Source organism: Zea mays, chromosome 1 (assembly GCF_902167145.1).
Source record: "Zea mays cultivar B73 chromosome 1, Zm-B73-REFERENCE-NAM-5.0, whole genome shotgun sequence".
NCBI lineage: Eukaryota > Viridiplantae > Streptophyta > Magnoliopsida > Poales > Poaceae > Zea > Zea mays.
The window spans coordinates 6,189,869-6,215,188 of NC_050096.1; the positions used below are offsets into that span (position 1 = coordinate 6,189,869).

The window sequence follows — 25,320 nt, forward strand, 5'->3', positions numbered from 1 at the left end:
CGCTCTCGCGTGACATGACCAGCCGCCTTCCCCGATCGTAGGCGTCGCCCGTGCTCAATCGCAGCCTTGCCGGAGGGATCTTTTTTTTCTTCACTTTTCTCACGTTACCACCCCCGGTCCGGTCGGTTCGGACGGTCGAGTGCGCCAATTGTATTGTACGTAGCTTTGGCGAAAGCCGAAAGCTACTTAATTGTTACCTTGTTGTGTTGGTATGTGTCTACTCTAACTCTATAATGATCCTTGTCATGCATGCTTTGAATGGTCCAAGCCATAGGGACGAACCGACGTGTCCGGCTTCGTTTCGTGCTTTTGCTTTTAATTGGGTGGCGACTCAGATTTTCAATCCAGGTGTCACGATCCCTCTCGCCAATAATGTATATACAGGTCAGGTTCAGCGATGGAAATGGAAGATTAGACCGACCCCACACCACACCCAGTCGCCCAGGGAAAGACGACTTTTGAGTCCTGTGCGCGCAGGGTAGTGGTGCCTGGCTGTACAGCTGACACCATGCGTGTGTTTGCTTAACGAAGAGGGTTTGCTAGCTCTTTGCTGCTGAGTGCAGGGATACCGAAAAAGGGAGGGAGCCATCGAACGATGAGCGTATTCCGCCACGGCCTTTCGGAGCCTGCAGTCATGTCAAAATCTGCAGCCTCGTGTGAAGATGCTAGAGAAGACAAAAGGCAAGCGCTGATGATCCTGCAAGCGGTAATGAATAGAAAAGCCTATAAAGCGCTTTTCTGGCGCACAATCTGAAGCTGCAAAGCAAACGCAATGCTGCCGTCGGGAGATTGGAACTACAATATCTTTGCATCTCTAGCTAGTGGATGTTCCTTTGGGCTGTGGACGGGAAGGAGAGGGGGTAGCGTCCGTGCATGACTTATACAAAGTTTCGTAAGTACTAGCCAACAACAGAGGAAACGGCTGCAGGCCTTTACCTGGGTAGTCCAGGTCCAGGACAAAACCGAAATGCAAGATCACAGTATGTGGACTGAGCCCACGAGGCCCAGTATCTGGTTTAAGATCCAAGCCCAATAATTAACAAATTGCAAACCACAACAGAGTATAAAACAGCACACTGATGAATGGTGTAAATCCATTTCTTAGCACAACGCTGGTAACGTGGTTTGCAAACTTCAATTTACAACGTGGTCGCTGGCACAATGATTCGCCACCAGAGAGAGAGAGAGAGAGAACCCAAAAAAAAAAGAAATCACAAACGAAACACAAGGGAAATCACAGTGGCAAGTGGCAGGGAGGGAACGAGGAACCTGGACTGCACCGCCAGGCGCCAGCCGATTTATTCTGCTACCTGCTTCTAAAACGAATGCTGAATCCAACCGAATAAAACAACATCTCAGCGATCAAACCCGAGCAGACGAGAGAGGGAGCGCCAGCAGGGTCTGCGCTCAGACCATGTCGCTGATGAGCAGGACGTGGTTGGTCCGGTGCCTCTCCACGAACATCTTGGACGCCCCCGCCACCGTCTTCCTCCACGTCTACGAAGTACGAACAAGCAAACCAGAATCAGGCAGTGCCCGATGCAACGAGGGCAAAAAAAAAAGGAACGAGACATCTGAAGAACTGCTCACCCGCTCCAGCGCGGCCAGGAGGAGGCCGATGCCCGCGGCGTCGTCGGCGCGCGCGCGGCGTGCCCGGGCCTTCCTCGCGGACGCGGTCGGCAGGAGCAGGCCGGTGGACCCGCCGATGCTCCGCCGCCGCTTGGGCGCCGCCAGCGCCGCGGCCGTGACGCCCGCGGCCGCCGACGCGTCGGAGTCCCGCGCGGAGAGCCCCGACGCCACGCGGCGGGACGAGCGCTTGAGGCTGCGGCGCGGCGGGGTGGCGGCGGCGCGGGGCGCGTCCGGGTCCGCGAACTTGCGGAGGAGCTCGTCCGAGGACGCCCTGCCCACGTGCTGCACCGACACCTGCTGCGGCTGCTGCTTCTGCTGAGGCGGCGTCGCCATCGACGGCTGTCAATGGAAGGAGAAAGGCAGACAGGCACCAAGCAGTGCGTCGGCCGGCAAGCGCTGAGGGAAGGAGGGCTGGGTGCCTTGGTCGAGTGGTGGTGGGCATGGGATGCGGGGGGGAGAGCGGCGGGAGATCGCGGCGGATTTAAATGCGGGGGGTTTTGGTGGGGACGGGTCGAATATAGCCGTTGGGGAGCGCGGGTGCGGTGTGGATCTCACGTGCCGCGCCCGCGCGACGTTGCCGGACGCGGGGGGTCTGCATGACTGCATCGGCCGCGCGCTGGTCCACCGCGCTGGCGCGCCTGGCAGCCGGACTGACGGCCTGCCGGATGGGCGGGCGAGTTTTTATTTCTCCCGTGACTGCCAGCGCTTGATGATTCGGGCCGTTAGACGCGATCACGCTCGCTCGTGAGTCGTGACGACAGCGATGGCACGAATGGATTGGGGTGGTCTGATTCATGAGCAGTGCCATGGAAACTGTTTTGGCGTCCTGACACTCCGGGCTTGCTCTGTGCACATTTCTCTCTTCTTCCGCTCCAGAGCTCAGCGGAAGGTTTCTGCTACAGTGACGTCCATGTGTGGCAGCTGTGGTGTTGCATAGGAACAGGGCATACACCTTCTATTATCAACAGTTGTTTATTTTCTGAATTAAAATATAGCTCAAAAAGTCTAACTTTGTGCAACAGCTATAGTGTTGTATAGGAACGGGACGTTGCCTACAATGCAGAAGTGCTAGCTTGGTTGCCTACCTCCCTGTTGGTCGCCCATTCGTGCAACGCAGCAGAAGGAATGATCTTGCAGCGAAAACTGGGGAGACAGGGATCAGACATCAGACTCAGACTACATACTGTACCGTCCAGCTACAAACAAATGCAAAAACGGAAATGTTTCTGAGGACCAGACATGTACGAAATGCCGTTATAGCTGTACGAAGTACTTTAGATAAAGCTGAAAGCATGAAAGCGATACCAGCCAGCAGTAAAAATGATGCGTCAGCATCACGACGAGTTCAAACCATCTGTACTCTAATATCAAATTACGCGAAAGCAGACTGTGTGCTTGTACACTGGCTACTGGTAGCAAGAAACAGGGCATGCAAAACATCGTTGCTCTGCAACACAGAAAAAAAAAAGATTCACTGGCCAGGGCGTCCTTGCATGTGCACAGGCTGCAATGCTCAACAAATACTATGAGGTTTTCTCTAAAGCATCTCTCTGTTGTAAAGCAGTTTTTTTTCAGGACGAGGAAAAAAAATAAAAACTAAGCAGTACCTCGGACAGATAACGGCACAAAAGGCAATTGCAATTATATAAACGAGACTTTCCGTCAGAAAAAAAAGAGCATCAAATGCAGCTATTCAATGTAACGATTCCAACACAAATAAAGTATATACAACTGATTGGTAGCCTACCATCCACCTTCTAAGATTTCGCAGCGCCAAAGACCAAGCCCACAATCCAGGTAACGACCGATCCAACGACCCAGAGGACAAGAAGGAACACGGTGACACCTGCCAGAATGGTCAGGACAGGTGGGCCATCAGGAGAACTCGAGCCATCGTCACTGGAGCTAGGAGAACCTCTGCCTGAAGCGAATAGGGCTTGCCTGTTGTGCTCCTTCCCAAAGCTTATTGCATTCTGAAACCCATGAAATCTTCTTACGGAAGGGCTGCAACGCCTGCTGTATAAAAATAGCAAGAGTAATAACTGAGAGAATGCAATTGGTGCTCCTTGCCATTACTGAATATGAACATGCAAGTTGCAGTGCATAAGTTCTGCGATCATATTCCATACATAGAGAAGTTATTATGATCATAATGGCTCGATCAACTTCCCTGTCATGAACCAAGTAGCTAACTCAAAGATGCATATGTGTGTGTGTGTGGATGCACGTGAAAATGGACATGTGATGCCCTTAATTCCTATCAAAATGTAATGAGCTCTCTTTACCACTGTCATGCAAGCAGGGACAATAGAATGTGCCAATGAAACTGCATGCATAGCTCCTTCTATGTGTATAGAATTCTGTAGACTCTTAGCTATGTTTTACAAACCATAGAACTGATGCATAACTCACAAAAACAAGGAGAATGTCAAATCATAATTACAAAGATGCTTCTTTCCTAGTATGCGTGTAATTTTTACAAAGTGACAAATTCACACACCCGTTCGACTGAGGGGCCTGTAGACGAGCTGAAGTTCAGAATGAAAACTAAATCCCATCAAAATCCAGCTCATTTACAACCAATTGATGGGATCTGAACTGGTAGCATTAGAGAAGCTAAGCACCAGCTTTGTCTCCTGTTTGACATCAATACAACATGCTCCGATGTGCTGTGGCTGAAGCCAAGCGCCACCAGCATCTCGCCGAGCTTGGCATTCCACGCGTGCAGTACCTATAAGTTTGTAAAGCATCTTATCTAGGAGCAGCACCTTGTCCTCGAAGCCGACAATGATGAAGCTGGGAGACTGCCTGACGTAGATCTCGTCGACCAACTCGCCATTTAAGAACCCAGAGTTGACGTTCATATGGTGCACCGACCATCACTCCTAGGCGGCGAGTGCCAACACAAGTTGCACTAACTCAATATGGGCCACAGGTGCGAAGACCTCATCAAAGTCCACACCTGGCTATTGGGCATAGCCATTTACAACAAGTGATGTCTTATGCTTGATTACCTCACCGACGACGTTCTTCACCTTATACACCCACCTCAACCTGATCAGCCGTTGACCGGGCGGAAGAGGCACCAGACGCTATAGTTGATTGCTCTTTGGAGTCTATCTCCCCAATCATGGTGCGACGCCGCAACTGGTGCTTCTCAGCCTCAGCGAAGGTGGTTGGCTCCTCCTCGATATGCAGATGAAGCTAAACACCTACTTGTCCTGAAGCGAAGCCAGGCGATGATGTCGCTCTGAGGATGTTGTTGATGGTGCGGTACCTCGGTATGACATCAACGTTGTCGACATTCCAGTATTCCTCCACTTTCGAAGGCGATGGGATGAACTCTGGCTAGAGGCTAGAGCATTGGAGCCGTTGCCGGTGATGTAGACACGGAGGAGCAGTCGATGTCGGTGCTAGTCACGAGGGTAGGGATCGGTGTCGCGAATGACATCACTAGTGTGCCTTCCTTGGAAACTGAAAGAGAATTAGGCTTACACCTATTTCCTAAATGATTTTGGTGGTTGAATTGTCCAACACAAATAAATTGGACTAACTAGTTTGCTCTAGTCTATAAGTTATACAGGTGCCAAAGGTTCACAAAAGGCCAATAAATAGACCAAGAAAAGGGTTCAACAAAAAGAGCAAAGGGACAACCGAAGGCACCCTGGTCTGGCGCACCGGACTGTCCGGTGCACCACCGGACATGTCCGGTGCACCAGGGTTCTCCACGCGCTGAACTCCTCACCTTCGGGAAAACGCAGAGTCGCCGCGCTATAATTCACCGGACTGTCCGGTGTACACCGGACAGTGTCCGGTGCTCCAAGGAGAAGCGACTCTGAACTCGCCAGCTTCGGGAATCCGCAACGGCTAGTCCGCTATAATTCACCGGACATGTCCGGTGTACATCGGACTGTCCGGTGTGACAGCGGGGCAACGGCTACTTCGGCGCCAACGGTCACCTGCAGGCGCATTAAATGCGCGCCAGAGCGCGCAGAAGGAAGGCACGCGCGACATGGCGCACCGGACACTCTACAGTACATGTTCGGTGCGCCACCGGACATCCAGGCGGGCCCAGCAGTCAGAGCTCCAACGGTCGGAACCCTAACGTTCGGGTGACGTGGCTGGCGCACTGGACATGTCCGGTGTGCACCGGACAGTCCGGTGCACCATGCGACAGACAGCCTCCACCCCAACGGCTAGTTTGGTGGTTGGGGCTATAAATACCCCAACCACCCCACATTCAATTGCATCCAAGTTTTCCACCTCTCAACCACTTACAAGAGCTAGGCATTCAATACAAGACACACCCAAGTGATCAAATCCTCTCCAATTCCACACAAGGCTTTAGTGATTAGCGAGAGAGATTTGTTGTGTTCTTTTGAGCTCTTGCGCTTGGATTGCTTCTTTTCTTTCTCACTTGCTTTCGTGATCAAATCTCAATTGTAATCGAGGCAAGAGACACCAATTGTGTGGTGGTCCTTGCGGGAAAGTTTTGTTCCCGGTTTGATTTGAGAAGAGAAGCTCACTCGGTCCGAGGGACCGTTTGAGAGAGGGAAAGGGTTGAAAAAGACCCGGCCTTTGTGGCCTCCTCAACGGGGAGTAGGTTTGCGAGAACCGAACCTCGATAAAACAAATCCGCGTGTCATACTCTTCATTCGCTTGCGATTTGTTTTGCGCCCTCTCTCGGACTCATTATTATTGCTAACGCTAACCCGGCTTGTAGTTGTGTTTAAGTTGTTAAATTTCAGTTTCGCCCTATTCACCCCCCCTCTAGGCGACTTTCAGAAACGTCAGACTCGTTGCAGAGGTTGGCGTCATCGGGAGCTCTAATAAGCGTGCAATGGTGTCGGCGTCGACACGCTTGATGTCTATCTCCATTGAGTGGTACTCCACGACGAGGTGTGTGTCGGACTCATGTCTCTGTCCTCGTCCTTCCAGCTCTAAGACGTCTGCTAGTCAAAGACTGCGTCCCTAGACACGACGATATGACGTGTCATCGCATCGTAGAAGCACCACGTCTTAGCGCCTGGCTCGTAGCCGCGCAAGACAATTGGAAGTCACGGTCATCGAGCTTCTTCAGGTGCGACTTTGTCATCTTGACACATACCACACACTCGGAAGTGCGCAGGAAGTGGACACCCGGCTTGTGCCCATGCCAGTCCTCATACAATGTCATGTTGTCGACGACTTTAGTGGGTGCTCGGTTAAGTAGGGAGACAACGGTGGTGACCGCCTCACCCTAGAACATTGTTGGCAAGTTCCGTCTTTTCAGTAGATTACGTGCCATGGTGACGACAGTCTGGTTCCACTGCTCAACGCCGCCATTGTGATGCAGCCTGTATGGTGTCATGTGCTACTGCTTGACACCGTATTCAGCACAATACTCCTCGAACTCAGCAAAGATGAACTCACCCCCGTTGTCAGTGCGTAGCACGCATAGACACCAACTTATCTCTACCTCCACCTTTGCCTCGAACTTTTAGACAAGACTGTCGCTATTGGCGGCGAGCAATGCCACCCACATGTACATGCTCCGATTATCAACCAACAAAAAAAGTATTGTTTACCACTGGGTGTCGTCAGCGTGATGGGGCCGCACAGCTCGCCATGGACCAAGTCCACTGTCCATCGCTTCGCCTGCGACAGGAACAGACTGCTCTTCGTCTTGGTGATGACGCAGTCAGCGCATAGCTAGTGGACGTGCTCGCCGTGGGGCAGTTCATGCATCATGCCCTGCTGGTTGAGCTTGCACAAGGCATCGAAGTGGAGGTGTCCGTAGCACTCATGTCATAGCCACGTGTTGTTGCTGACACATGTCGACAGGCACAATGATCGTCCAATCTTCACGCGTAGCAGGTACAGGCAGTTCATCGACCTAAGGACTCGAACGATCAAACGCCTCTTGTCACCATAGATCTGAAGGGCACCGTGGTTGGTGTGGACATCGTAATCGTCCTCGTCTAGCTTGTCGAGGTTGATGACGTTGGTGGTCAGTCCGGGGATGAAGTACAACCCTGTGAGCGGGAGGTGTTCGCTGGTCTTGCCCTCGAGCAACACGGTGTTAGATCCTTCGATCGCGACCTTCGAGTCATCACCAAATTTGACAATGCCGTGGATCGCCATGTCATTGTCGATGAAGAGTTTAAGACGTCATGACAACGCGACATGTGGTTGATTGCCCCGCTATCGAGGTACTAGAGGATGTCGTCGCACTCTGTCTCACCATCGAGCTGCATGAAGACGTTTCTATCAACGATGTGTAGGGTCCATGGCTCGAATAAAGATAGAGCAGCATCGGCTCATGGTGGCAGTGGCACATTGGGGAAGACAGTAGCTCAAGCCATAAACAGCGTGAACTCTGAGTCTTCTTCAGCTTGCGCGACGTAGCAATCCCTGGCCCAACGGTCGTATTTTCCACAATGCTTGCACTGGTTGCGGTTGAGGGCCTATTCATCGTCGAATTGGCCCTTGTAGCCATCGGACGATGCGGAGCCAAACCTCTCGCCTTTGCCGTGTCCACGACCTCGCTTGTGGCCACCACACTTCTTGCCGCTGTCGGCACAAGAGCTGCTCCTACGGTCTCTCTCCTCGAACCTGTGGAGCTTAAGCCTATCGAGCCAGTCCTCTTCACAAAGAAACAATCATCCCTGGTTATTGATGATGGCCGTCGGCTTGCGCTGTTGCTAGATGGCGCGCAACCACCTCCTCGACGAAGATGTTGAGCAGGGTTTCGACGGAAATCGACACCTGAGCCAGGTGCTCTGGCACGAACTGCAGCATCTTCCGCACTACCAAGGTGGTGAAATCACGATGGAGTTGTTGCGTGTTGGCCTAACACACCCGTTGAACCTCAATGCGGATCTGCTTAATTGACGCCCACGTTGTTGTCATCATTCTCCTCTTGTAAAGACCAACCAACATATCGAGCGACAGAAAGCGCAGGAGCCCAACAAACGCCAAGCGGTCGTGGAAGTAGACGATCACCTCGTCTTTCTCTGGTTCGACGATGTAACACCACCCTGTCGCGTCCAAGTTCACCTGCATCAACATTGTCCACTCCTGGTAGTTGGTGCGCGTGAGCATAGGGAACTAAATTCAGGCGGCGGATGTCTCCACGATGGTGCGTTGGATCATGACCTCAAGGCGCTCTCTGCGTGGCGTTGGCGAGGGCGAGACGTGGCGACCTCTCGTCCTCCATGACAATCGTTTGGTGGTAATTGAAGGTCCGACAATTATAAACCGATCACCATGAACTCTCAAGAACACGATAACACACTTAAATTTCTTGTGTTGTGTAACCACAACTATTTTTTCCTTATATTAGTCATCTATTTATATGCATCTCGATCCTAAGAAGGGAAAGCCAGAAAAAAGGAAAGGAACAAACACGGACACGCTCGAGGGAATAACTTTCCAAACTGAGCTCAACGCTATCTCTATTAAAAAAATAAAAGTGAGCCGGAATTCAGGATTACGTTTGTAAAAGTTTTGTCATTTCTTTCCTTCCACGGCATCCATCAGCGCCATCGAGTTGTATCCTCGTTGAAATCGCTTAGGAACTTCTTCCTAGTGTGCAGCTACCAGGAGACAGAACTAGGGGTAAACAGAATTAGGAGTGGTAATGGATCACGATCCAAATATCTCTTCACAATTTGTTTTAGCCATTAACTAATTTTAGTTTAAAAATGAATAGAAATAGAGCCTGATCCTAATCCGATCCGGTCCTTAAATTTTATAGTGTAAAATTTAGAGCTCATTGCCATCCCTAGACAGAACACAGAGTATGGAATTGTCCATTGCGTATAACCTAAGCAGTTCCCAGCCATATACAGTAAACCTTTGTGAAGTGAGTGGCAGAAACACTATTCTAGCACTAACATATCAGTACAGTTTTCTTAAGAAATGGAGCGCGTAAGCAGCAATTTTTCAAAAGGGGTGAACATATCTAATCCGTTATTTCAGATTGTTTCAGCAGCGCCAACACCAAATCGGTCCCGTTTTATTCTCTAGTGCCTATCTGGAAAACTGCGTCCCTAGGTAACTGAATCCAATCGTGCAATCGGGTTTACAGGGCAGATTGCAACAGCTAAAATCAAGCAAGGCGAGAAAAATTCCCAGCGAATGCGATCGGGTTAAATAGGGAATAGGACGCACCTGCAGCCACGGAGGGCGACGCCGGGGGCGGGGGCTCGGTGCGGGGCCTCGGATGTAGCGAAGGCGCTCGGCTGAAGCCGGCGAGGACAGGGCCGGAGTGTCGGGAGAGACGGAAGAGTGGCGATGAGGTGAGCGGAGATGGCGACCATGGCGAAGAGACGAGGGGAATGGAGGAGATAGGAGAGCACTGGCCGCAGAAATGGATCTGTTGCTGCGGTTTGTCAGTTTGCTGTGGTGGCCTCTAGCTGTAGCCACTGAAAGATGTGCAGTACCTGAGTGACCTGATTTCCTCCTGTTTCAGTTCAGGAGATGTATAATTTATTTCATGTGATCATTGATGAGTTAACATGATTTTGCAGCAATTCAAATGTTTGGTGCTAAGCTTCCCAGACTCAGCACACCCTTACTGTTATGTATTGTTTGATCGTTCAATCAACTACCGCCTGGTGAGTTGATGTTTTTACTCCAAATATTTGGCCCGAGTGTTCATTACAGACGCACAGAAATGATGATAAAAGAGTAGCACATCTGACAAACGTGCCTGCTGATTGTGATTGCAAAACGAGGCATGAGCACCAACTCGATTGTTAAACGCTACACTCGGTCCAGCCTCAGTTTCGGTTGTGGTTACAAGTTACAGCATCTGCATTCTAAAAGATCTACTTGGCAAAACCTAAGGTCATCATCATACATCTAATAAAGAACTGCTCTAGTACAAATACACCCTCGTGGTCATGCCGCTCAACATTGTACATTGAAGTCTTCTGCACTTCCAAACATCAGAGCATATTCAGGCATCAAAGCTTGTTGAGAAACTCAATGTGCTGCATTCCAAGTTCCTCAGATTGAGCTGCATTAGCATAAAGAGATATTTTTGTTACCAACTGATCTTATTATATCCAATGTGAATCAGTGCCAAGGAAAATATCAAATAAAGCAAGTGTACACTGTACTGTCCAAAGTTATTACTCCCTCCATTCTAAATTATAAGTCGCTTTGACTTTTTTGGTACATCAATTTTTCTATGTATCTGCTATATAACGTATGTCTAGATACATAGCAAAATCTGTGCCAAAAAGTCAAAACGGCATATAATTTGGAACATAGGGAGTAGAAGAAAGTGGAACATGTTGTTTAGCTTTGGATTTTTATTATGCCATTATCGTAAAAGTAACAAATGTCTGAATCTAGAATTCTTCTCTTTAGTCTACCAAGATAATAAAAGTGGATCTACTGGTACTCAATCATATAAGAACATACCATTACAGCAACTCCACTCTCCGAGAACCTTGGGATGGAGATTAGCCTCACTTTCTGTTTTTCTTGCCCTGGATAACAAGGAGGGTAAGTTGGATGTTCAAGAAATGTTATAAAGCTTTACATGAAGTACTACCTTCCAACAGTCGAGTTTCATATTTATCTTGATTCCCAACAAAGTAGACGTGCGGGCAACTTTCAACAAGGAAAGGATCCTTGTCTGTGTATGGATAACAGCCTGAATAGAAAAAAAAATTGTAAATAAGTGTTTTCTAGCTCTGGATTGTACAGTTACCCTAAAAATTGATCACGAAATCATTCACAGATTACCATACAGATAAAATAGGTTATGATAATAGTTATCTCACTATTTTGGAGCAGTTTGTATGCCAATTTGAGCAGGAAACAAAGAGTTACCTAGGCTATTTGGAGCAGTAGGAGCAAGATGGCGCCATCTCAGTGTTCTTTCCATGAATTCCAGCTTGTCTTTAGCATCAGAGTACTTGTACAGGTCATCTATGTTCTGACCAGATGTTCCAAGAAACCTACATAAAGAACTTTCTTGCATCAAAACCTCCAAGTGTTTAAATATTGAGGTTAGTCAAATGAGAGTGGCACTCACTGGACACTGTCAAGCTCGAATTGATGGGGATTTGAACAAGACGAAAAAGTGTTGTAGGTGGATGCCCCAGAGAAAAGGCATCTGTGCAGAGGCTGCAGTCAAACAAGGTGTTAACCATGCATGCACAAAATGCACACTTGAGTGCTACTAGTACAAATCAAAAGTATGTATCCACGACAATAGCCGACCTGCTGAGGCAAAGAAAAATTTGCCGGATCATGACACCCCGGCATCATATCTACAGGCAACGAAGCCACGAGCTGCAGATAACATGGATTACATAAAGGTCAATGTCAGAGCAGAACTGTTGCGATGACTAGATGGAAGAAAAAAAGCAATGTATTTAACCTGGGTAAGCATTATATCCAGTTCCTTAATAGGTTCTGCTATCCTTGATTGATCTTTTGATGGTACCGTCTGACATATTGAAACTAATCATTAGTATGAGATACTGAAGCAACACAATACACCCTCCGTCCCTTTTTAACTATCACTTTCGCTTCCCGAAAAGTCAAACATACTTAACTTTAACCAAATATATACAAGAAAACTAATATTATAATATATAATTAGTATCATTAATAGATCATTGAATCTATTTCTATAATGACTTTATTTAAAGATATTTTCTACAATCCTAGTCAAACTTAAGAAAGTTTGACCAGCACGGTTCCCATAGCGACAGTTAAATAGGTACAAAGGGAGTATGTGCCACAAAAAACATGTGAAACGTGAATGTCATTACCTGACCATTGACAAACCTTGGTGAAATATGCACTGAATTCCCAACAACCACAATGCGTACTATATTTGATGCTATGGATTGCTCCTGAGCGATTTCAAACAAAAATTATCCATATTAGAATATATTGAGTATAATAATTTACACTTTACAAACACAAATAACATACATTCTCGTCACCCAGATGTCCTGTGACATGGTCAATAAGAAGTTGGAACTGTAGAGGATTGAATGTGTCACTTCCTACACTTAGCCCTGATATGAATACTACATACTTGTCTTCTTCTGTAACCAAAGTAAATGCAGTTTCAGAGCAGTTCAATCGCTGTTAAAATTTGGCAGAAATGTTGAAATATGAACACATCACAATATGGAGACCATTACCTGCGCTAGACAATGCACTTTGGGGTGGAAGACCAGCCTCAAGAACATCTTCCACAAGAAAATTGCCAGCACTTGTTTCCTTCCCATGGAGAGCCACTACAACCCCTGAAAATGATTAATGATTGAGCATGATTTCCAGGAAAAAAGTTGTGGTGGCAGATGCATCTGTCTATTGAATAAAAAAAGGAAAATATACATCGATAGAGAAAGAGATCTGATTGTATTGTTTTCAGTTTTCAGTGAAAATGGCAGACTTACCAGTCACGAATGCTGCTGGAGGTATGGCTCCTGCAAGTGTAACTCTTCCGCTTTCATCTTCCAGAATGAGATGATCATCAGGATGCATGAAATTATGTGGTTTGACAAGGGGAATTGCAGACCTCTGGCAAGAAAAGGGGAAAATTTGATGCAGATAATTCCTCTGTTATCAAGGACAACCACCATGCTTGTAGGAACATAAACTTTCAGGTCATCTTACCTCTTTGGCATATTCATCAAGAATTGAAGGCTTCAACTTCATGTGCTTATATAAAGTTCCAACAATTATGCAATCCTTTCCTTCTTCAAGTCCTAACACTGTAGTGACTGCAATGTGCAGGAAAAAGTTTGCCTGAACTCTCTCCATGCATAAGCAAAAAATTGCCGTATGAACAACTTACATGAAAAAATATAACTGTACCACCAAAACATCTTTCCAAGGTACAATAGCAGTCCTACTCTCTACAGTCACAAATAAGTGACCTTTTGGAGTTGTTTTAAGCCAAGGCCAGCCATTTTAAACTTAGATTGTTTATTACCTTTTATTCAGAGTAGCAAATACACTTGCATGAAGTAAAATATGATGGATGGAAGAATCCGTTTTTCCTTTAATATTAGGTATAGATATGAGAAAATGGTATGAGTATTTTTGTTTCTGAATGTTGTTCCATAAAAATATACTTTTGCTTACTCTCTCCAATCACAAAAAACTTGTTGTTTAGGACAAGATTTGGTCAAACCTTAAAAACTACAGGCATAAATAATTATTGCATATTTAGTGTGGAAAGATGTAACTATGTAAGTTATATGTATCAATTTCTATTCAAAATATTTGCCAAAGTTGTGCTTGAAGACCATCGATGCCTAAGACAAACTTATAGTTATCACTGAAGCTACGCTAGTGTACCAATAAAGACCTCATGTAACAACAACATATAAGCTATGTCACAAAATTATCTATGTCAAAATGTAGGCCAAATCGCCTGTCAGAGCAGCTCAAGCCCCTACTTAAAACGTCAGGCTTATCCTAAAACCATATAATCCAAGTTCACATTGCCTTAGTTTTTTTGCACCGCAGTTATGAACCAATTGCTAAGCCAGAAAGTGACTAAGACCAAAACCTTGGACTAGAGAGCCACAGATCAGCACAGAAGCCCTACACTATTTGCCCTATGGGGGTATACAATGTTGATGTTTATCACAGTCGAGACGAAAGAGGAGAGGAGAGGGGGGAATTGGGCCGGACCAGGGAGTTGCGGCTTCCAGGAGGGGACGAGGGCGTGGAGGAGATTCCGCATGTGGTGGAGGCGCGTGAAGTAGATATGGCTGTACTGCTGCCCCTGGTACTTCTCCCCCTGGATCGCGTACCTCTCATCCTGCAGTCCCCAATGCAACCGTTGAGCTGAGACCATAGGTGATCGACAAGGGAATGGAGGAGACCACGACGGTGGAAGAAGAGGATCCTTACGAGGTTGCTGTAGGCGGCTTGCTTCCTCTCCATCGGCTTCGGCACCGGCATCGGCAGCGGCGGTGGCCCGCGGGAAGCTTGGCGCCCTGGGGTTTCGACACGGGGTGTGGCTCCGCGTTTTCTCCCCTTCTCCCGCCCGCGCGTCCAAATTTATCAGCCGAAATCGTCTGGTAGCTCGAGCGGCGCGCCCTGGCGGCCGACCGGCCGTCGGCACTCGGCAGTGTGGCGGCGATTTGACAGCAGAGAAACTGGCTCGAGTCATGTGTGGGCCTGTGATGCTATGCGTATGGCCCAACCGGCTACCTGTACTGCTTTTTTTCCTTTTTTGAGCGAACCCTGCGCTGCTTGTAGTAGACTGATTGATTAGGCCCAGCCTGGTAAGCGTAAGCCCTTGGAATTTTTGCACCACGGCCCGTTATAACGTCGCAGTCGCCCGGTGGTTCGGAATTCGGATAGCGTATATGGGTGTCTGGTGGACTGGGCACTGTGGTGTCTGGAGAGCGATTGCTTGCCACTCCCACGCACGTGCTACGCGTGTTCTGTACTTCTGTTCTAAATTTTGCGTGAATGATTGTAGTGAAAGGTGCCAATGTTACCTTTCTTCCTTTTTACATGGGACTAGCACAACAGTCAACGGGGCATACAATCTGTAATGGCACATACGATTTGTTGTGCAAATGCAAATATTAACGAAGTAGCTACGCTACTTTTTTATTATATATACTTAACACATGTGGACGTATGTTAGGACCGTTTCTGAGTTTTAAGGACCCAAGACCAGATTATAAATGGAGGTCGCTACAATATATCAAGTAATTAAAATAATTTAATGTATCGTGGACAAACTTGAGCGGCAAAAAAAAGTAAATTTGTTACCTCAAATATATTGTAGAGATCATCTTAAAGATGTCTTTTTGACATTTCTATATACAAAATCTCTGCTACTTATTAAGGCTACAAGGGTAGTCTATCATTCCGTATACTGTCATCATTCTATGTTCTGTCTTTCGTATTCATTGTTATGTCTTTTCTATTCCCCCTCCCCGCATAACTCATTCTCATGTTCTGTCATCGTTACCTGTTCTGTCATTCTCATTTATTGTTCTGTCTTTCCCATTCCGCCCATTCTGTAAAGCCCATTCACATTCTCATCCCCCATACAGCCCACGTCTAGCTGAAATTAAAAAACACATATGGCTCCAAATAGATTCTCATTTCTTGTTCTGCCTTTCCTATTCCCCCTCCACGCATAACAATTCACATGTTCTGTCATTCCCACTCTTGTTCTAGCATTCTCATTTCTTGTTCTGTCTTTCTCGTTCCGCCCTCCCCGTAAAGCCCATTCACATTCTCGTTCCCCCATACAGCCCACGTCTAGCTGAAATTAAAAGGCACACATGGCTCCAAAGGGATTCTCATTCCTTGTTCTGTCTTTCCTATCCCCCTCCCCGCATAATTATTCTCATGTTCTACCACCATTCTTTGTTATGTCTTTCCCATTCCCCTCTCCGTAAAGACATTCTTATTCCCCCATACAGGTCACGTCTAGCTAAAATTATAAAACATATATAGCCTCAAAGGGATTCAAACCCGCAACCCCTCATACAAACGAAAGCAGTAACTACTGTTGCACCTCACGTATGTTTATGTCTAGATCTATGATAGGAAAAACATCTATTATATCTCTCTCTAAGCCCACCTGCTACCCTTGCACAATGTGTAGTAGTAGATAAGTATCACTGAATTCTTGAATTATATTTTTAGATGGAGTGAGTAGTATTTAAAGAAGAGTATTGCATGCAATTTATTTTGTTTGAGTAATGTTTTCACCTTAAATTTTTTTGCATGTGTGGCATTTATTCTTCGTAATATTTTTTCATGAATCTGACTTGTGAGACATTTTCATAAACCAACGTCAAGGATGAATCCATGTTTCTTACTTGAAAACCCTCTCGGCTGTCCAGTGGCACACCCGGACATGTCCGATGACCCTCCCGATGTTGCCTTGCAGACGTGATCGGCGCTGATCACGCGACCGATCGTTGGTGCGAGCAAAGAGTCGTTGGCCACATGGCGCACCGGATATGTCCGGTGCACACTAGACTATCATGTGATTTTTAGCCAGCGCGTCCCGACGAATTTCTGAGAGCGGTCAGTTGGAGCCAGCCGACCAGGCCTGAACCGAACATGTCCGGTGCCCATCGGACTGTCCGGTGGTGCCTAGTCTGCCTCGACTTTGTATCTTTTAGCCATCCTTCTTCAGTTCCTTTTGGATCGACTCGAGAAGTTCCCTAGCACTTAGATGAACATAGTTAGCAACTAAAATAAATGACTAAGTGCTAGATTTGTACTTTTGTTCCTCCATTTCAATAGGATTTGCAATGTGCTCAAACTAAGTCTAAATGTCACTTTACTTGCACATAAAAGTTAGTAGCCAAATATAGCAGCGCAAGAAACATAACATAAAGTAAGTGCAACTTATTTAAACACTTAAACCTCATGTGTTGGTGGTTTTGTCCAAGGTTGCACTTTTTAGTCTTTTAATTCAACTCGCTTGGACTTTGCATCTTAAATTTGCTTGATTATAACGTGTGCTCATGATCATACTAAAATAATTAGTTTAAAGTGGTGTGTCAGGCAGCTAATCATCAAAACACTTAGAAATGGTCCAATAACATATTTCTCTTTTAAAGAGCTCCTCTCTTCTCGAGTTCTCATGGACTCCTCGTGCATCCATGCTAGAAACCCTCACATTTATATCCACACGTATCTATCATTTGCAGGTCGTCCACAAGAGCACAGAAAAATGATAACCAAGTAGTCAAGTATAAATTCCGATTTATGTTCGTATGGGTCTAAAGGCGGTAGATGTGAGGGCTGTAAATAGGAGGGTTTGCAATTGATATGCAAGGATTTTTTTTCCGACTCCATCTGCATCACTCTTCTCCCGTTTGCCTTCCATATTCTTACCAAATCCTATGTAGTAGCAACCGAATCCATAGGAATTGGCTCGCCGCTATACCGCTCACCGCATGCGTTTCGGCCGTTCAGCGCGACAGGTTACCAAACCGGGCTGTGGCCGCTGGCTCCGTCCGATGGGCGCGTCCCGCGGCTCCGGCACGACGAAAAAGAATGGGCGTCTCAGCCCGTCAGCCGTGACCCATGAGAGCCAGCAAAGAACGCAAGTGCGACTCGATCCTCTCGGCGTGTCGCTCTCGCAGCAGTGGTGGGACGCAATCACGCCAGCGTCAGCGTCGGCGGCTCAGCGCGCATGGGCCATGGCGTAAGCGTAATGCCTCAAGACGAAACAGTTTTTGGTTGGCCTCCCTGGCTGCTTGTGCGTGTCATCACGTGTACGAACGAACGCTGGGCCTATATATAGTAGTTGCCGGGAAGCACAGTGAAAGCATATGCTGCCTGTGCCTTTCGCGGTGCTGGCTGGCTTACGTGGATGGATAAGCGCAACGCCAGATGGACGTGCCATGTGTCTGGTTGTTAACAAATCGGAGGAAGCGGTCGCATACTCGTGTGGACTCATGGCGCTCCCCCCTCTCCCTCCCCCTTCCCTTTTTTCTTCTGTATACTGCCAGGTCCGGACCGGCATAATTCAAGACCCGGTACGGATTTTTTTTTCTTTGATAAGGATCAATGATATACTATTAATAGTGACTGAGTTAATAAGCTCTAAATTTTTTTCTTTGCGTCGTTACTTCAAACATTTCTATTGTACGTAGGTACGGTAATAAGCTCTAAATTTTAAACTATAATATTTAATGTTTGTGTTAAGATCGAGCTTTGTTCTTATTTATTGTCGAGCAAGCCCATAAAAACTAATGTTGCACTGGAAAGGGGGTGGGGTCAAGCGGCCTCCGCCCTAGATAGCCAACGCTCGCTGGTTCGTTAAGCTCGTCTGTTGTCGAGGATGAGTCACATCGACACGACGAACGAGATCAGGCCTTGTTGGACGGGTTGGCGTCGCCACAACGTTTCTCGTGGGCATGTCAGCTTGTATGTGCGCGTACAAACAACCAAATAAATGATCGTTGAGGATCCATAGCTGCACACACGAAGGAGTGAAGCAAATAGTTTCTATGTCGCCCCATAGCAAAAAAACGAGTTACACGAGAGATTCGTACTCGGCTGGTATGATAAACACTATGTTTCCTTTTTGCCGAGCTAACTTTACTAGACTATTAAATTGTCACTGGCTAAACTTTTGGGGACAAGTATTTTAGGGGCCCGGCCCGTAGAGGATGGGCCCTGCTCTTGAGCGCCGGCTGCACATCCACTCGCACGGGTCTGTCTTCACATGCAAAAACAAGAACGCAAAAAAACGGCAAACAGTGTACGTACGTAGGCAGGGGCTTGGCCTGGCCCGCGGGTTCTGCCCCCGGTGTCCCGGCTGCATGTCGGTCAGTCGGTGGCCGGTGGGCGCGCGGTCTCACACACTTGACTTCACACCGACGTCCGTCCGGCCCATTCCACAGCGCAGGGACAGTTGTGCCTTTCTCCATTCCAGATCTGGCCGTACGCGGCGGCTCCGGCGACAGGCCGCGGAAAGCGACCCGCGACGCCACGCGCGCCGCGCAATCGCGTGGTCGTGAGTGTTGAGAAATACGTTAGCACAGATCACCAGATCCGCTCTCTTCCCTCCCGTCAGCAGTAGAGGCGCAAGAAGATGTAGAGAACCCGTCTCCCTTCCCATAAGCACGACAGAGGAAACACACGAGACACTGGATATAGGGTTGGGCCTCTAGCCTCTTTCTGATCTCTGTATTATGAAGGGGTGTACATGTTCCTTATATAGAGATGTGAGACCCCTCAGGGGCAAAGTCGGTATTTGCCCACATAACCCTAACTAGGGTTACTTAACACTCCCCCTTGGGCAAATACCGCGACCAACACATGCCTCTTTAAAACTCCGAAAAACCCAGTGGGAAAATATGGAGAAAGAATGCATGGTGGTACAAATTGCTTTTGCACTTTGTTGCCTCGTTAAAAACCTCATGTGAGAAACTTCAAGAAAACTCACCAAGGGAAAAAGAGTACAACAACTGTCATCGAGACAGATTTCGATCCTCTGAGATCTAGATTCTATCGAATCTTCTATAAGGGCTAACTTTAGAAATGTGCTCCCCCTGATCCTTGCAAAATCGTATCAATAAGGCAAAACATCTTCTTCTAGAAGTATATGCACATAAAGATTTAACAAACGGATTGCATATCATTGCAAGGACTATTTCAGTAACTTTACCTGTACTCACTTCTAGGATATACGAGGTAATGGCACGTATCAACATAAATAAGTCACTTTGACTGATGGTGTTCGATCGACTGGATCTATATATTTGATAGAAAGTTCCATAAAGGTTCACATATTGATCATCAAGCTCACGCCTTCAGGGCATAGAATATGACATTTATTGTCTCACGATTGTGATCAATATAAGCATTCGCTCCCCCTGACGATGACATCTGTCAAAGTCGTTATCCCTCATAACTCAAGCATATTCTTCAAGATATATGTCTCATTGTTCATCTGGAATAACGAGAATGGATGAGGTTGGGGTGCTATCATTTTCTATCTTACACCACAAATTATACATAGTTGTGCAAAGCAAATAACATGTCCTTCAATAGGACTTAGGGGATAATATAGTTGCAATAGTACATATTCTAAATATGACACATCGCTCCAGGCGTTCATCCTTTGCAACATCTATGATGGTGTAACAAAAGTCCATCAAAGATCGTAATCCATCAGGGATTTCTCATCGATCAGATATATCATTATAGTCTGTCATTCTGGCACAATGGGGATATTTTGCCAGTAACACTTAAACCATATAGGTTCATGCCATCGTGGCTTTAGAGGATACCGTAATTCCACATCTAGTGGAAAATACCATGAGTAAAGATCGTGGAATGCACATGTGCTTATTCGGTGAACTTCAAGTCCTTTGGTACCTCATCTTATTCCTTTTCGGGTCTGTATGGGTCTTTATCCCTTTATAGGGATTATCAAACTTTTGTGTTCAACACAGACTTTGTTTCTTCTGGAAATGTTCCATCTAGGAACTATAATCTCAACTAGGAGATATTCTCTCTACACAGGAGAGTGATCATTCCTCAGGAATATATTATCCAGTATGAGATTTATATGTTGCATATTTATAATTCAAAGATATGAGTCCTCTTAGGATCTCATGACGGATCTTCAGAATCCTATTAACTGCATATTTTAATTCATGCCATTTGCCAGATATATTACATAGCGGAACAGTGTTTATTCAACACATACGTGGGATGGGTCTCTCACAAGACCACTTGAACCATCGCATTCACCACACATTATTTCAATAGTGCCCATAAATGTCCGAAATTCAAGCTCGTGACTTTCATTTTGCGATTATTGGTTCAGCCTCGATTGCATTTATCATTGACCCGATAAGAGAGCTTCAAGCACTCATGCCTAGGACTTTGTTTTGGATCCCTTTGCAATCTATAGAGGCAAGATAGGTGTCGACACATTTGTCTCCCACATTTAATAATGATCTCCGTTATTTCCCAAAACGAAAGATTCATTGTTCCATATTCCCAGCACAATGATATTGCGCGCATTGCTAGGAACTTCATCATCAAGATGAACCTCTTCGTGAGGCAAATCACCAGCAGGGCGAGTTCATCGGAGGAGAGTTATTACAGACCACGTGAATCTGCAATCAGAACATATGCTTTGACTAAGACCAATGGATCATATTCGCAGGCGTCCCCGAGAATATATCAAATGTCAATAAGTCAAATGTGGATATTATATTAATCCCGGGTATATCCACATCTACATCAGGTAGAAGCATTCAGACCAATATGGTTACTCCTCAACGATTTCTGGCAAACTCCATATACACAGGAGTACACACCGAACGACATATTCAGTTTGACTTTTGTGCGTGTAATAGAATATTGAGGCATTACACTATATGGGCATTCCTCCCCCTAATGCCGAGATGTTCTAAAAACATACATATAAAATCCCCAACCACAATCATCCAGTTGTGGCCAATGTATGCTATTGTGGTGATTTATTTGGGAAATCTTACGCACATTACAGATAGGGGTTTTATCCAGTGAGCTTTGGACTTAGATTAATGTAGTGGCATGAATACTACATATTTGTCCTTCACATGAAGGGTTAGTCTCAACATCCAGCGAGACACGCAACAACAAGTTGCTTCATGGTTACAATTCTGCAAACTTATTGTTATTGTTACCAAATGCACAATCAATCATTAAGATTTAGACTAACATGCACAACACTATTTTATCCATAAGGCTTCTTCAGGGGCTCATGAATACCATTCGTCATTTGGAGCCATTAGTTGACTTCAGATCAACAAGTAAAATGACCATCAAGGTCTAACGCTCACAAAGACATTCACTGGTTGCATTGTGCTTTGAGGCACATAGGAAAATGTGTGTTTATATTGGTAGTAGAGTGCACGACATCAGGCCAATGCTGCCAAGCAGAGATTTTTATATGCAGAGATGTATAGTCCAGCTCGTTTTATTATTGCCCATTGTTTACCCAATTACTCATACCAATCTGAAATTGGGTATCAATTGATGCAACATTTTTAGGTATTATAATTTTGAGAGAGAATTTATAACAATAGTTAATAATTTGTGATGCTGCCAGCAGGACAAACATTTCTCCTCATATTATATACCAATTTGTTCTATAAAGCATTATTTCGATCTCTTCGTTGTTCGACAAAAAGAGAAGCTTTGGAATAGAACAGACAAGGCCAAGAATTCATTTTATCTAGGAAAAATCACCATATAACTAGCTTTTGATGAAGCAAATGATGATAACTGCTTGGCAAGAACGAAACAATACTGGTATCCGCCTAGGATCCATCTTCAACAACAGATATTAATGCTCTCGTACGAAGAAATCATCAGGAGTAGAGAGGATACAACAGGTCTCTACAAGATATTCATATTTCTATCACAAATTATCATCACTAGTAGTCTAGTGGCCAAGACATATGGCTCTTCTGGCTCCGAGGACCAAGAATATGTTAATGTCTAATTTAGCTACAAGCTTTGTGGTGATGTGGAATTTCATAGTTATTTGTCTACTCTTCTCACTTCTGGTAGATCGGAGGTAGATAATGGTAAGCACGCCAAAGGGTGGAATTCAGTGTAGTTCGGCTACATAAACCCCAGGTATGTGTCCATTCAGGACCGACCTTTATCATATAGTTTACAGTGTATACCAAACTTGTCAAATGACTATCCCGAGTCAATTCAGTGACTATAAGTATTTACAATTCCGAGAGATGTATGCGACACAAGCATAGAGATTCTAGATAGAACGAGTAAAGTGGTTCGACGGAAACACACAATGGTTTTTCACACAAACATTGTGAAAAAATTCTCAGAATTACCTTTCGATGTACTCGCAACTTCGTGTTGCTAAGGTACTAGCCATTTATCTCAAAGTTCGCTTCATGCCGTTCAGCGACAAATAGCAATGTGCCAACATCTGGTTGAGCAATGTATGACTGAGATTCTAGCATTTATTCATCTGACAAGGTCTTATTGCTTACTAATAAAATCCCAATTTGTGATGCTTTCTGTGCCAAAAAAGCTTTCATGCATTAATATTGAATTTCTTCAGGTTACTTCGGGGAAAACTTTATGCACGAGGAGAGAGCAGAGATTTAACTTATCTGTGTTTCATTGTATTTTGATTTAATTTCCCAGATTTAATATAGTTGTTATGGCCACTTGGCGTCATATATAAATATACGATGCCACACAACACAATCAAACAAAATATAGAGTGAAAACAAAATTATTTACGAAGGTTGCGCATAATGTGACTTTAGAGGCTTGAACGACACACCACAATCTACGCGAGTACAAACTCTAGCGTTCTGGCGTCAACGTGTGTGTGGCCATCAGGGCAACAACAATACAACAAGCCTTTATAACAAGCGCAATTGTGGCTCGGTAGTCGGGGTACACAATAAGTCCACACAACGTGCACAACAGGTGCAACTGTGGCTTGATGATCACGACAGACGGACAGTGCCTGCAGGGCATACGAAAAATGTGTGACTCGACGATGGCGGTCCGACTCAACAGGAGCGGTCCAATTAAGCGAGACTGCGACATAGCCATCACATGACGCAGTCAATGCTTAGCCAATGCCATAACTCAGTCAATTAACAACGCAGTCTGTTCGGCATGTCTGAGTACCCATTATACAATTTAATCGTTCAACGTGAGTCCGAAAGCTCAAAGCGACACAAATACTTAGAGCAATTTGATTTATGCGTAGTATAACCTTCACATGTATTTCAAATAATTTTCTGCTATTTACTACAGGAAATAAAGCAGAAAATAATACCGTAATTAATACACGAACATAAACACATCGAGTGCAAAAAGGTATTTCCTCATTTTAAAGCATGTATTATTTTTTGCTAATTATTTACTACAGGAAATAATTAAATAAGGTAGAAATTATAACATAAAACATGCTCTATTCTATTTGTTATTTATAACAGTAAGTAAATAGAATAGATAAATTATACCAAACTTGATTAATCCAAAAAGGTTTTTTTTGGAAAATCGTAAGGCCCTGAGTTATAAACCTATTATTTTACTTTTCTCAACCAACAAGCTGCCATAGCTCTTTTTATTTCTTTGAACCGCTCTGCATGCACGCACGTCTGTTCACGGCCATGCAGCCTCGCGACCAGGGAGAAGCCCCATGGAAAATCGGTCTCGATCTTATCTAGCCAAATTGCAGAGGAAAGAAATGGTCCACGCGGAGGACCCGCTCGTGGGAAACGCCCACGCCGTCTCCATCTCTCGTTGGCTAACGGTACAGCAGTACAGGCACATAGGCTCCATGTGCACCATCGCATAGGCTTCGTACGGCTGCAAATTCATATCCGCATGGCATGGTGGAGCCCACAAGCAAGTCGTTGCATGCCACAAATTAGCTTTCCTCTTTTTTTTCTAAGAAAGTCCGCTATGCAAGGCACGTCTCTAACCGCCATGCAAGAAAACGTCAACCGCCCAAAAACCATGCAAGCCTATTTTTTTTTAATTGGCAATCAGGAACGCTGCATGCGGTCAAAGAAATGGGGCTGTTTTTTTTTGACTCGGCAATCAAGTATGCTTGCATATCAAGTAGGCTTGCATGCATCGCTGCACTCTCTCGTATATTTGAGTACCGCGCGAGGCCATGCACAGCCGCTGGGCCAAGGTCGCAGTCGCAAGCGTGACGGCGCACGGGCTGGTGGCCTGCTGGGCGGAGTGATACAGCGCCTGCTGGGCGGTGCACACGACGTACGACCATAAGACCACCACCGGATGTTATTTTCTTCTTGACGCATGACCCACAAAATTTTCACGATGATGCTTTGTTTACCGCCAATAAAAGTAAATCGTCCACTAGATATTTCATACCACATTTCTTGATCAGCGAACGGAAGCGAAGCCTGTCGCGTAGGACAGTTCGGCTTGGCCGGAGACCTGCCGGATTGACGGAGAGTTGATGCAGATCCAATCCCGCAGCAACGTCGAGGTAGAGCGTGCTGATAACGTGTTGAGAAATACGTTACCACGGATCACCAGATCCGCTCCCTTCCCTCCCGTCAGCAGTAGAGGCGCAAGAAGATGTAGAGAACTCGTCTCCCTTCCCACAAGCACGACAGAGGAAACACACGAGACACTGGATATAGGGTTGGGCCTCTGGCCTCTTTCTGATCTCTGTATTATGAAGGG

The 25,320-nt window shown here is 45.9% G+C and overlaps 3 protein-coding genes across 4 annotated transcripts; all 3 read right to left on the bottom strand.

Moving 5' to 3' along the window:
- Nucleotides 1–1,064: 1,064 nt before the first annotated feature.
- Nucleotides 1,065–3,129, bottom strand: LOC103631379 (uncharacterized). The gene is made up of 2 exons (XM_008652305.4): nucleotides 1,591–3,129; nucleotides 1,065–1,497 (listed from the first exon to the last, which is right to left on the bottom strand). Exons 1-2 carry the CDS (start codon nucleotides 1,960–1,962, stop codon nucleotides 1,408–1,410), a joined length of 462 nt encoding a protein of 153 aa, XP_008650527.1. The 5' UTR covers nucleotides 1,963–3,129; the 3' UTR covers nucleotides 1,065–1,407.
- Nucleotides 3,130–3,246: 117 nt separating this feature from the next.
- LOC100276168 (uncharacterized) lies at nucleotides 3,247–10,019 on the bottom strand. 2 transcript variants are annotated; one of them, NM_001150018.2, is made up of 2 exons: nucleotides 9,784–10,019; nucleotides 3,247–3,642 (listed from the first exon to the last, which is right to left on the bottom strand). In NM_001150018.2, exons 1-2 carry the CDS (start codon nucleotides 9,930–9,932, stop codon nucleotides 3,387–3,389), a joined length of 405 nt encoding a protein of 134 aa, NP_001143490.1. In that variant the 5' UTR covers nucleotides 9,933–10,019; the 3' UTR covers nucleotides 3,247–3,386. The 2 variants fall into 2 exon arrangements, with proteins under 2 accessions (NP_001143490.1, NP_001391040.1); NM_001404111.1 differs by having other exon boundaries at nucleotides 3,252–3,645; nucleotides 9,784–10,016.
- Nucleotides 10,020–10,206: 187 nt separating this feature from the next.
- LOC100382167 (DNA polymerase delta small subunit) lies at nucleotides 10,207–14,724 on the bottom strand. Its single transcript, NM_001174927.2, has 14 exons — nucleotides 14,515–14,724; nucleotides 14,293–14,422; nucleotides 13,267–13,373; nucleotides 13,047–13,170; nucleotides 12,789–12,893; nucleotides 12,574–12,689; nucleotides 12,408–12,491; nucleotides 12,011–12,079; nucleotides 11,851–11,922; nucleotides 11,663–11,754; nucleotides 11,458–11,585; nucleotides 11,177–11,278; nucleotides 11,044–11,111; nucleotides 10,207–10,633 (listed from the first exon to the last, which is right to left on the bottom strand). Exons 1-14 carry the CDS (start codon nucleotides 14,563–14,565, stop codon nucleotides 10,574–10,576), a joined length of 1,308 nt encoding a protein of 435 aa, NP_001168398.1. The 5' UTR covers nucleotides 14,566–14,724; the 3' UTR covers nucleotides 10,207–10,573.
- Nucleotides 14,725–25,320: the final 10,596 nt, after the last annotated feature.